General features: G+C 45.5%; 1 protein-coding gene across 1 annotated transcript in view; it reads right to left on the bottom strand.

The window, feature by feature from the left end:
* Nucleotides 1-564: 564 nt before the first annotated feature.
* LOC137521617 (sulfotransferase 2B1-like) overlaps nucleotides 565-13,180 on the bottom strand; it is a 56,955-nt gene continuing 44,339 nt past the window's right edge. Inside the window, exons 5-7 of the mRNA XM_068241097.1 lie at nucleotides 11,027-11,121; nucleotides 7,267-7,447; nucleotides 565-724 (exon numbers count right to left, since the gene is read on the bottom strand). Of these exons, the coding sequence (XP_068097198.1) occupies nucleotides 609-724; nucleotides 7,267-7,447; nucleotides 11,027-11,121 (392 nt within the window). The 3' untranslated portion in view covers nucleotides 565-608. The remainder of the gene's footprint in view (nucleotides 725-7,266; nucleotides 7,448-11,026; nucleotides 11,122-13,180) is intronic.

Raw genomic sequence — 13,180 nt, 5'->3', positions numbered from 1 at the left:
CCCTGAAAGCAAGGCAAGGTCAGCAATGGGATTTGCAGAGCCCACCAAGAAATTGTGACGTGCTTCTGTTCACTCCCCTCAGACAGGAATAGTAATAAATGTAGAAAGAGGGCAAGTTACATGCAACATTTCAAGAGAAGCCTCCTCTCTTTTACAAGCCTAATCAGCCATCTATCTGAACCCCTTGAAACTCAACATGTAACTTGCCTGTCTTGTTACTCTACCGGAAAAAAACAAGCTTGAGGCCTCTTGCACACTACATGCGATTCCGATTTTTAATTGGTAATGCATGCTGCGTTTTTTCTGCGGTTTTCTATTTGTTTTGATAGCATCCCGGGAAAATCGAAAACGCAAATTGAAATCGCAAATCGGATTTGCAGTGCGCAGGGGGCCTGAAATTGATTTGGACAATGGTGTTGGGTCTTCCTGAAAGCCAGGCTGCACATCCAGAACCACTGCTGTATAGTAAGCCTATAGCTAATAATGTATCCAGCTAATAATTTATCCATGAGCTGCCTGTGTATTCCTCACATATCTAGTAATAATGAAGCAAAAACAGGGAAATCTTGTCTCATCTCTGTTTATTGCAATATTTATACTTATATGAATCACTCTTCTTCACAGTAAAAAGACATGTTGAGGTCTTTCATTTTCTCTCGATAAACTTTGTCAAAATATTCACTCTGAGCCACAGTAAAATGGTTCTTCCAGTCTCCAGAAACTCCTGTAAAAAACAAAGTAATAAAATGACAAACAGAACACATAAACATCTTAGTATTATTATTTCCCGGAGGAAACCCTTGCAGATATGAGGAGAACATACAAACTCTGTGCAGATGAGGTAGTGCCATTGCTGGGATTAGAAGTGGTGGTCGATCAATCAGGAAAATCAAATTATGTATGGGCACCTTTACTTCAAGTCAAAAAGGTGGGCAAAGACTGCTGTTGAGTCATTGAAGGGGAAAAAGGATGGGTTTAGGAATATAGCAATAGAGTTGTCGCGAACCTCCGATTTTGGGTTCCCGAACCTCCAACACGAACTTTTGAACCACCATAGACTTCAATGGACAGGCGAACCTTCAAAACTACAAACATTAATTGTGGCCACTAAAGTGATGGAAAAGATGTTTCAAGGTGTCTAACACCTGGAGGGGGGCAATGGTGGAGTGGGATACACGCCAAAAGTCCTGGGGAAAAATCCGGATTTGACGCACAGCCGGGTTTAAGGGCAGTAATCACATTTTATTGCTAAATTGCAGGCCTAAAGTGCTTTAAAACATCTTGCATGTGTATACATCAATCAAGTAGTGTAATTAGTGTACTGCTTCACACTGACAGACTAAACTCACTGTGTAACGCAACGCAAACAACAACGAGAGTGCAGACGATGGCGGTTTTTAAGTCCATATGGTTGGGCTGAGGTAGCTGAATGACAGAACAACAGTGACTGAGTGTCCAGCTGATCGAATTTGGTCTGTCCACAATGAAGCAACGACCTTATTATCTATCTTCTTGGGTCTGGTGTGCCCCCCAACCCCAACACACTCATTTAGCCAGTCATTGCTTCATTGTCATATGCAAGCCCCTTCACCGTGGTAAGGTAATGATCACGAAGGGGAATTGACACATGTACTGTACATGCCTTTTGTTTTGTTCTTGCAGCCGCAGCGCAGCCAGAAAAATTAGGCAGGCATGTACATGCTAGCAGCGGCCTTAAAAATTCAGGAATCCACCCGGAGTCCTGGACCCTGTTGGTAGTGGCGGAGAAGGCAATCACACGGCGTGCAGGCAGAGATGCTGTGTTTGGGCACTGACTTCGGGTAGACAGTAGCCCTCCGGTATCCATGCCTCATTCATTTTGATAAAGGTGAGGTATTGAACACTTTTGTGACCTGGCGACTTCTCTTCTCACTGACAATGCCTCCAGCCAGGGTCGGACTGCGCCACAGTAGTACAGTTTTTTCCTTCGGTGGGCCCGCCTCCTGGTCTCTGGTGGGCCCCCCTCCTTTTCTGACAGAGCTCCAATTGCTGCCTGCAGCACAAAATTCTCTTCTTGGTGCTGTAATTACTCATGCTGAGAGCAGTGGCGTAGCTAAGGAGCTGTAGGCTTCAATGCAAATTTTACAATGGGGCCCCCCAAGCACTCTATACATAACAATTGATACGATGCACCAAAACCTGCCAATGGCAACTACAGTGTCAGAGGTGCAAGAAGGGGATGGGAAATAGCTTGTTAATGATTACCACTGTTCAAAGTATCTATAGAAGTGATTATTATGAGCACAGGACCAACAGAGAGGTAATACTGTAGTTGAGGGAGGGCCCTTCGGGGCCCCTTTGGCCCAAGGACACCTCTGCGGTTGCAACCTCTGCGGTCGCAACCTCTGCAAAGTAGGACATTACTTTATATTGAAGGAGGGGACTCTATACAAAGTTTTGCTGGGCAGCAGTGTCTCTGAATTACAATGCTGCTAAGATCATGTACATTTGTCCCTGTCCATAATACATCATGACCACGCCCACCTTCCGGTGCATGACCACGCCCCTTTTTTCACTGCAATCATGGGACGTGTGGGCCCCAGGTTGAAATTTCTTTGGTGGGTCCCCAGTGTCCCAGTCCGACCCTGCAAGCTGCGCTGAAGGTCCTTTCTGACTGGACGCTTGAGACAGGGCAAGACAGAAGTTGGATGGCAAATTTTGACAGCTCTGGCCACAGGTCAAGCCTACGCACCCAGTAGTCCAGGGGTTCATCGCTGCTCAGAGTGTCTACAGCCACACTTAAGGCCAGGTAGTCAGCTACCTGCTGGTCGAGGCGTTGGTGGAGAGTGGATCCGGAATGGCTAAGGCGAGGCGTTGGACTAAATAATGTCCGCATGTCCAACATCATCATGAGATCGCTGGAGAATCCTGTCCTTGCCTGCGTGGACATGGGAGGAGGAGGAAGATTACTGGCACTGGCACCTTTATTCCGTTGTGCTGTGACATCACCCTTAAACGCACTGTAAAGCATAGTTGCCAGCTTGTTCTGCAAGTGCTGCATCCTTTCTGCCTTCTGGTGATTTGGAAAGTTGGAAACATCTCTGCCACTTTGTGCTTATACCGAGGGTCTAGTAGTGTTGCCACCCAGTAATGGTCATTCCCCTTAAGTTTTTTTATCTGGGGGTCCCTCAACAGGCTGGACAGCATGAAAGCCGCCATCTGCACGAAGTCGGATGACGCTGTACTAGCCATCTCGTCTTGCTCTTCCTCAGTGATGTCAGGTAAGTTCTCCTCCTCCCCCCAGCCACGAACAACACCACAGGAAAGGTGAGCAGCACAAGCCCCCTGCGATGCCTGCTGCGGTTGTTCTTCCGCCTCCTCCTCAAAAAAACCACCTTCCTCATCTGACTCCTCTTCCCCAGATGACTCCTCCTCCTCTGTGATGCTGCAGGTGTTGATGATGCCGCAGGTGATGTTTCCAAAAACTCTTCCTCCTCCTCCTGTTCCTGGTCACGCTCCTCTACAGCTTGATCCACCACTCTATTCTATTCTCCAGCAAGGAATCTCTTGTAACTCCTCCCACCTCAATCTTCATCGTGATTACATTCCTATTATGGAAACTACTAGGGTAGATAGTTTCCATAATAGGAATGTAATCAAAGCAATCCCTAAAGGTCAATTCCTAAGAGCCAGGAGGATTGCATCCACCGAGGAAGGTTACCAGGCTGCAGCAGAAAGACAAGTTAGCAAGTATACTTCCAAAGGGTATGATCGCGAAATGCTTGATAAGATAAAGATTGAGGTGGGAGGAGTTACAAGAGATTCCTTGCTGGAGAATATACCTAGACAGGATTAGTGTTGGGCGAACACCTGGATGTTCGGGTTCGGGAAAGTTCGCCGAACATGGCCGCAATGTTCGGCATGTTCGGGCCGAACCCCGAACTCCCCGAACATCCCGCTTTTGGGGGCCCCATGGGGTCGCAGGCATAAGGGGGGAGCATGCCCCGATCGCGGGGGGGGGGGTCTGAAATTCCCCCCACCCCCTCTGCTAGCGCTCCCCCCTCTGCCCGCTTCCCCATACAAAAGTTTCAGGAAGTACCGGTCCGGTGGTAGTGGGTGGCTGGCAGTGGGCGGCACTGTGAAGTGAGTGACTGAGGAGGAGGAGTCCGGAGAGTGACGCGTTGAGGGAGGCCGGGCAGCGGGCGGTTCAGCAGTAGTACGGTACTACTGCTGAACCGCCCGCTGCCCGGCCTCCCTCAACGCGTCACTCTCCGGACTCCTCCTCCTCAGTCACTCACTTCACAGTGCCGCCCACTGCCAGCCACCCACTACCACCGGACCGGTACTTCCTGAAACTTTTGTATGGGGAAGCGGGCAGAGGGGGGAGCGCTAGCGGAGGGGGTGGGGGGAATTTCCGACCCCCTCCCGCGATCAGGGCATGCTCCCCCCTTATGCCTGCGACCCCATAGGGGGGCAGTATTCGGCCGAACAGGGCCCTGTTCGGCCGAACAGGGGCCCTGTTCGGCCCTGTTTGGCGGCCAATTAGTAGTTCGGGGCGAACCCGAACTTAAAAGGCCGGAACTCGAACATCACCCGAACAGGGTGATGTTCTGCAGAACCCGAACAGTGGCGAACACTGTTCGCCCAACACTAGACAGGATCGGGTGGCTGGCCGTATGCCATTTGTACAGACATACTGTAAGCAGTTGGGTTTGGTAAGACAGGTGGTGAATCGGTATTGGCCAGTTTTGCAGCAAGATCCTGTGTATGGTGAAATTTTTAAAGAACCTCCATTGTTCTCATTTAAAAAGGGTAGAACAGTCAGAAATTTGATCAGCAAGGTGGACCTATCACAAAGATGTGTTGAGATGAGTAAACTCACAAGGAAAAGAGGGACGTTTCTGTGCATGAACTGCAATTGTTGCAACGCAATTATCAAGGGCGAGTACGTGTGCCCTCCGCATACTGGTAAAAAAATTGGGATAAAATCCATGTACACTTGTGACAGCACTTTTATAGTTTATGCACTGATGTGTCCCTGTGGGCTCCTATATATTGGCAAAGCTGCCAGAGATGTCAGAACAAGAGTGCAGGAACACAGGGGCTCGATCCATGGATTCAAGCCAGCCGTACTGAGCAGTCATACTCCGGTGGGCAAACATTTTTTGCCCGGGGACATGGAGTGTCAAAGCTTAAATGGATGGTCTTGGATCATGTGCCACCACCTAGAAAGGGAGGAGATAGGGACAGGTTGCTGTTGCAAAAAGAGGCATGATGGATGAGAAAATTGGATTCCATCGCACCTAGAGGTTTGAACGACATGTTCAGTATGAAATGCTTCTTGTAATTAATGCCCTGTTGTATTTTCTCTTCCACGTCGTGATGACTTGTCATCGCTTTGGTGGGTGGTGGAGAGAGGGAACATTCACATCCCTGGGGCAGTGAGTCTATGCAAAGATGGCTTAACCTCCCCGGCGTTCTATTGAGATCGCCAGGGAGGCTGCGGGAGGGTTTTTTTTTAATTAAAAAAAAACTATTTCATGCAGCCAACTGAAAGTTGGCTGCATGAAAGCCCACTAGAGGGCGCTCCGGAGGCGTTCTTCCGATCGCCTCCGGCGCCCAGAATAAACAAGGAAGGCCGCAATGAGCGGCCTTCCTTGTTTTGCTTAGATCGTCGCCATAGCGACGAGCGGAGTGACGTCATGGACGTCAGTCGACGTCCTGACGTCAGCCGCCTCCGATCCAGCCCTTAGCGCTGGCCGGAACTTTTTGTTCCGGCTACGCTGGGCTCAGGCGGCTGGGGGGACCCTCTTTCGCCGCTGCTCGCGGCGGATCGCCGCAAAGCGGCGGCGATCAGGCAGCACATGCAGCTGGCAAAGTGCCGGCTGCGTGTGCTGCTTTTTATTTGAAGAAAATCGGCCCAGCAGGGCCTGAGCGGCATCCTCCAGCGGTGATGGACGAGCTGAGCTCGTCCATACCGCTCAGGAGGTTAATGTCTGCTATATGTATTGATGCAGAATGTTTGCTTACACTTATGTATCTCAGGTGTTTTATTGGGTAGACACTTGAGGTGTAGTGCCCATCAAGATTGGACTATGGACTTACCCTGAAAGGGTTAATCTGGACAATTGATGTCATTTTGGTCAGCTGACCAAAGGGGGCGGGTCCTCCATGAAGGGTGTGGATGCACTGCTGTTGTGTTGTGTTTTCACGTGGTTGCATGTACACTTGAGAAAGGGGTTCGCCCCAAAACATGTCATGTTTGCTACCTGAATTATAAGCGCAAGTTTATTCGCTATTGGAGTGCCTCCTTCATTATTCATCTTTGGTATGACTGTAGTGGAGTGGTGACCCACGGAGGGATCCAGCACCGGCGTTCCAGGTGAAGTGACCTGGTAAAGGGCTTTACTCAGCATTCCTACCTTTTGACTATAGACTAGAGAGCAAGATTGCTCAGAGTGACCACAGCTCTAAGCTTCCGATAACCGCCACAATAAATGAGACACAATGGTTGCTCAGTGCGACCGCAGTGTTGACCATCTGATGTCCACCTCACTGAGTAATTAAGGCAGGGTGTGAGATGAGGAGGAGACTTTTCTATAAACATCGCACAATGAGAGCAGGCATGCAAATGCCCACACAGCTAAATGGTAATCACTCAATCCTGTGCTAGTCTGATTGAAGACTACAGGCTGACTGCAAATGGAAGCATTCTCATTACAAGTGCATGCAATATTATGCAGCAATATGCATGTAGGGAATTCAGAGCTGTCTGGCTGCGGTTCAACTGCAGCAAGCCATGACAGCATCCTGAGCTACTCTGAACTGCAGAGCAATTGCAGATAGCAATGACACTCATTGCAAATGCAATCAAAACCAAATAACCGAACGCATGCAGAGAAATCAGAAATGCCTGGTTGCAGTTCCACTGCAACCAACAGAATATGCTACAGAAGACATAAGGCCTGAGTGTCCACTAAATGGGTTGATACTACAATTAATACTCAAACACTTTGGTCACATAATAAAAAGAACGGATTCTTTGGAGAAATCCTTGTTGCTTGGAAAAATTAAAGAGCAAAAGAAGAAGTGGAGGACAAAGGCTAAGATGAATAGACAGAATATGCGAAGCTATGAACATGCCTATGCAACAGCTGAAAGAAGCAGTGATTGACAGATTCATCTTGTGTGCAAAAGTACATATGGTTACAAAGAGTCGGCGTCGACGAAATCAATGAAATTTGTAAAGATCGAAACAGACATACTTGTAAACTCCTGTATATATACCTTTACGCAGAAAGGAGCCTTTTGTATGATCCAGTATATCAGATGACATTTGAGACCAGTTGGACATCTTATTTTCTTTCATAGAACTGAATGATGAATGTTTTACAACTGAGTCAATCTGAGCATCAGTCAAATCCTTTCCTAGAAACTTACAGAGTCTGATCACACTTCCATGATGATCCTGGAAAAAAAAAGATTTAACATCACCATAAGTACTGTACATTTTGTACAAGATATTATTAGGAGGTAATGAAAATGCAATTTTTTTATGGCAAACTTTATCATAATTAGTCTTGTATATCATGGCATATACAGTAGTGGGCAGAATTATTTTTTAAGCCTTAGTAATTAGGTCACAAGCATTTGCAACCCCACCCCTTCCTCATTCTAGTGAGTAGCAAGCATAGCTTAAAGTTTAGGGGAAAATAGTTTGTGCTTTAGTAGTTAATGTCCCTACTGCAGGAGCTTCATATCTTTAGGAAACTCAGGCCAGCCTAGATTTATTGATAACACTATAACAAAAACATTCTCACTGTGGGTGCTGCTCTTCAGTGCAGCTACATGATCACTCATTTACTAGCAGGTGGCATCTAATCTCAGTCACCCTCATCATTGTCCTTCTTACGCAGGTCAGTAAGTTGCAGTGGAATTGCCAAAGGTGGTGCATCTAGAGAAGGGCCCTCCATCTGACCCTCACCTTGAAAGCCACTTGGGCAAAATGCTCTCCAGAGATACCACTGCTGATTCCTCTGATTCCCTCCATAGGCTGATAGTAGAGCAGGAAAAGAAATTGGGGGCTTATTTTATACTTCACACTCTCCATTCCTCCTTGGCACCCCTCAAGATCTGCCCCATATTTTTATCATCTTCCTGGATCAGGAAGTGGGGCTTCTGCTCCCATGCACCACCTCATCCAATGCTGGTCTTGGAGCAACTATTCCAGACCTTTCCTGCAGACATGCAAAAAAGGGCCTGCTCTCTGCAAATCTAATCAAGCTTAGCAGCATTCCTGCTTCTGCAGCTCTCTCTATTTTGCAAAATGATGAAAAACATAATGTTTTTCAATCATTGGCTATGCAAAATGTCTTCTTTTTTTCTGTTTCACTGTCTAGCGTATATATTTTAATCCTAATAATTTATTGAACTCTCTTATGCTGTAATATCTTCTCTACAAACAGTGGGGGACTGATTCCCTTGGTGGTCAGTTATCTCTGACTAAAAATTAATTGAGAAGTTATGTTTTATGGGACATATTGCCAATCAGATTTTATGAGAAATCCGAATTATATTAAACCACTGCCCTGCTACAATAGTACTGCCTGATGCAAGACAAAACTATGTAGCTGTGCGCTTTCAAAGAGCCAAACCACATCTATAAGAAGATCAGCAGATGATTGTGACAATAGCCTGAAAAAAAAAAAAAAAAGCAGCCAACTTCGTGAGTTTCTCCACTATACATGCATCCTCAGATACATAATTATGTCCCTTATATGTGACATCGGGGCCAGATTTACAGCTCAGGAACCTATAGGCACATACGTTCTGGTGCCCTATACTCTGCCCCTAATACAGGCCACACCCCTCACATCCCACCCATTTTCTTATTAAATAAAACCACACAAGGTTATGTAGACATTACCAAAAACAAGTGGCGAATACCTACAATGAGCAGATATAGCTAATCACATGTAGAGTTTATCAAACATAAGCTGATATTACCTACAACAAGCAGATAATACAAATCCCAAGTATGTTATATTAATAAAGATTGTGATAAATAGTTTCTAATCAGCAGCTAATAATATCAGGTATTACTGTGATCAAATCTGCTGAAGATTGCTTCCCCAACATGCTGCCTGATCATAGTTTTAATTTATTTCCCACATTACCAATTGGGCAGGACATTTCTTGGTTAGTTGATCAGGGGCGGGGCGAGTCGGTATTTGTGCAAGGGTACATGCTGCCAGTGATAATTCCTCCAACCTTATAATGGACTCCTCAGGGCTCTAGGCAGGGTTTTACTGCAGCGGAGTGCTCTTACTCACCTCTCCAGCCAGTGCTCTCTCTCCTCTCTGCTGCATCATCTCCCTGTGCCCGTAGTGACCACAATAACCAGTGGTGTACATGAATGTGTACATGCCAAGCTGGGTTACTACAGGCACTGGAAGATGATGCAGCAGAAAGGAGAGAGCGCTGGCTGGAGAGGCGAGTAAGTGGACTCTGATGAGTTATAACTTTGCATAATACCCAGGGGAGTCCAGCAGTAGGAGGGGGACACCTGGGAGAGTTTCCTTAATTGATTATTAATAGATTTCATGCTGAAAGTTTTAAAAATCAATGGGCACCACATGGCAGTGGTAGATCACTCTCTGATGTTGATCAGAGAGGGATCTATCTTTCGAGAGAAATGTCTCATAGTGTATGGGCGCCTTTAGGTTGTCTATGCCCCTCCCCCACACACATACCAGTTATGTAGCCATGGTGTTGTCACATGGTGCTTGGATGGGAAAATACTAGAGAGCTGCAGCTGAACATCAGATGCAGGGGACTTTCACATGCTGAAACACAGAGCACCCTCCTACCTATGATTTGCCGTAGACGCTACTGGATACATCAGTGAGCTGATGTGTGTACCACTTAGCATACCACAGGGCTTGTTGAAGTGACACTACCTCACGAGGGGTGGAGAAGAGTGGCCCTGACAGCATCTTACTGCTGAATGCACAGGTGGCCAAACTTCCTGAAGACCGTGCACTAGGTGACAGGGAAAACTGGGGGTGGAGTCATGGAAGATTATGGGCAGAGTTACGCTGGACATGGGTGGCTACTAGGACCGGGTGAAGAATTATGGTGGACCACAGATCCTCCACAGGCCCCCAGGCTGTACTGCTTTGAAGGGGCTTTGAACTCAGTGGCTGCCGAGGTGCCAGCTCTGTCATATCTCTTCCGCAGTGCGTCCCTGGCACCCTCTCATTGGCTTTACTGTGATGGCATGTACCAACACTGCTGTTACCAAGGAGATAATGCTGAAGCCGATAAGAGGATGTTGGGTGCACACTGCAGAAGAGATAAGAAAGCGCTGGCACGTTAAGAGCCGGTGAGTATCCTCTAATATGCTCTGCTCACATTCTACAGAGAGAGGGAGGTAGAAAAGGGGGGACAGTTTGGGTGGCCAGTAAGCAATCCTTTACACACGGGCCACCTGTATGCCTACCCCTACAGTGCCTACAGGTAAATCGGGCCCTGCGTGATATGTACAATATTTTTCAGACTGTAAGATGCACTTTTTCTCCCCCAAAAGTGTGTGTGTGTGTGTGTGTGGGGGGGGGGGGGGGGGTCAGTGCCTCTCATAGTCCAAATACATATTCAGACCTGTTCCGCCTCCTCTGTCCACCTTCCTCTATGAGGAAGGGGGGCACCGGAAAGGGACAAAGGACACAGGAAGCCAGAGAACAGAGGGACAGAGAACAAGGGACAAAGGAAGGGGGAAAGAGGACACAGGAGGTACAAGTAAGGCACAAGGGGGACATAATAATTGGGGGGGGGGGGGGGGGAGAGTCCATTAGATGCCTCTGCACCATGGGCGCACCAGGTTTAGTATATTTTTCTTTCTCAATTAGTTTTTGACTAGGTGCGTCTTAAAATCTGGAGTGTCTTATAGCCTGAAAAACATGGTAGTTGTCTAGTAAGGCATTTAGAGATGCAGCTAGAAAAGATTCGGATAGATTATAGTCCCATATGTTTCCTTGCTGTTTCATACCTTTTGCAGCTCCTCATATGTGATAAAGAAAAATCTGCTGTCGCCTTTCATTTGCATCCATCCTTTGATATGGTCAAACCATAAGCCATACAGAGCTGAAAGAGAAGTTACAGTATGCTTTAACTATGGAAATGATGGACAATAAAGCACTCCTAAATTGTCCATTTATCAATAATGCAGTTCTAAGCAATTACAGATGATGTTTTCCAAATACCTTCCACTCCCAATTGTTTGCAAACAACTCACCAATAAATAACAGTCTGGACATGTACAACTTCCTTTTATACAGTAGCACTGCTAAACAAGGTGCAGAGCTCTCAGCTCAGCAGTCATTGGTACTTGCCTCCATCCCATTAGGTTTGTACTACTGGTATTGGGGTTAGAAAAGTCAGAGAAGGTTAGGTTTGAGAGGGCTATAGGACAGTGCTAGGTTAAGGTTATGCTCATGTCATAGTAAGGATTAGACAAAAGAAGAAACAGGTTATGTTAAAGTGGACCCAAATTAAAAATACAAGATTTCAGAAATAAAATCTATTTTCTAAATTATAATAATAAATAGCAGCCTTTTTTCAGCTGCATGATGACAAATATAAAATATTTTACAGCTATTGGAGAAACCCCTCCCTTCCTTTCATATTGCCAGGACAGAATCCGGCAAACTGGTGGAGTAGATGGTGTCCAGCAAAGGGGGAATTGCTAATGGCTGCCACCTGTATAACCCTAGTTATGCAAAGAGGAGGGTGAAAAGCATGCACTGAAATGCTCATAGGTTTGAAGGAGTGTTTATTTATATTTGTATGTGTCAGAGTGGTGCAACTAAATATTTTGATTTAAAAAAATGTTTGGTTTGGGTCCGCTTTAAGAATAGATCAAGATGTAAAAAAGTAAAAAGTGGTAGTAAAAAACATAAAATGTATGTTAACCAATGTAGCAATAGATATATACAGTTAGGTCTATAAATATTTGGAGAAACACCTTTTTTACCACAACAAAAAATGCAACAACTCAGATGCAGATGAAGTGCAGACTTCCAGCTTTAATTCAGTTGGGTGAACAAAACAATTGCATAAAATTGTGAGGCAACTAAAGCATTTTTTTTTACACAATCCCTTCATTTCAGGGGTTCAAAAGAAATTGGACAAATTAAATAACTGGAAATGGCAATGACAGCCTGAAGTCTTGAACTCGAGACCCGATGCTGGGTTTCCTCCTTTTGAATGCTCTTCCAGTCCTTTACTGCAGCGGCTTTCAGACATTAACCCATTTGCGTTCCGTCGTTTTCACTTGAGAAATGTTCACCTCCCATTCATTAGCCTATAACTTTATCACTACTTATCACAATGAACTGATCTATATCTTGTTTTTTCCGCCACCAATTAGGCTTTCTTTGGGGGGGGGGGGGGTACATTTTGCTAAGAGCCACTTTACTGTAAATGCATTTTAACAGGAAGAATAAGAAAAAAACGGAAAAAATCATTATTTCTCAGTTTTCAGCCATTATAGTTTTAAAATAATACATGCCTCCATAATTAAAACTCATGTATTGTATTTGCCCATATGTCCCGGTTATTACACCGTTAAAATTATGTCCCTATCACAATGTATGGCGACAATATTTTATTTGGAAATAAAGGTGCATTTTTTCCGTTTTGCATCTATCACTATTTACAAGTTTAAAATAAAAAAAATATAGAAATATTTCATCTTTACATTGATATTTAAAAAGTTTAGACCCTTAGGTAAATATTTACATCTTTTTTTTTTTTATTGTAATGGGTTTTTTTTTTTTATATTAAACATTTTATTTGGGTATTTTTGGGAGGGTGGGATGTAAAGTATAGTTTTATAATGTAATTGTGTGTTATTTTTAATTTTTTTTTAATTTTAGTTGTAGTTTTACTTTTTGGCCACAAGATGGCGGCCATGAGTTTGTTTACATGACGTCACTCTAAGCGTAACACACGCTTACAGTGACTCATCGGGGAGGGAACGGCCAGAAAAAGCACAGCTTCCGAGAGAAGCTGTCGCTTTTTCAGCGGGGGAGAGGAATCAGTGATCGGGCACCATAGCCCGATACATTGATTCCGTGGCTACCGAATCCGCGGCCGGGAGTGCGCGTGCACGCGCGCGATCGTCCTCGGGAGCGCGCAGTAG

Source organism: Hyperolius riggenbachi, chromosome 6, assembly GCF_040937935.1.
Source record: "Hyperolius riggenbachi isolate aHypRig1 chromosome 6, aHypRig1.pri, whole genome shotgun sequence".
Classification (NCBI taxonomy): Eukaryota; Metazoa; Chordata; class Amphibia; order Anura; family Hyperoliidae; genus Hyperolius; species Hyperolius riggenbachi.
The sequence above is the reverse complement of the archived record's forward strand: the minus strand, read 5'-3'. Positions and strand labels throughout refer to the sequence as shown.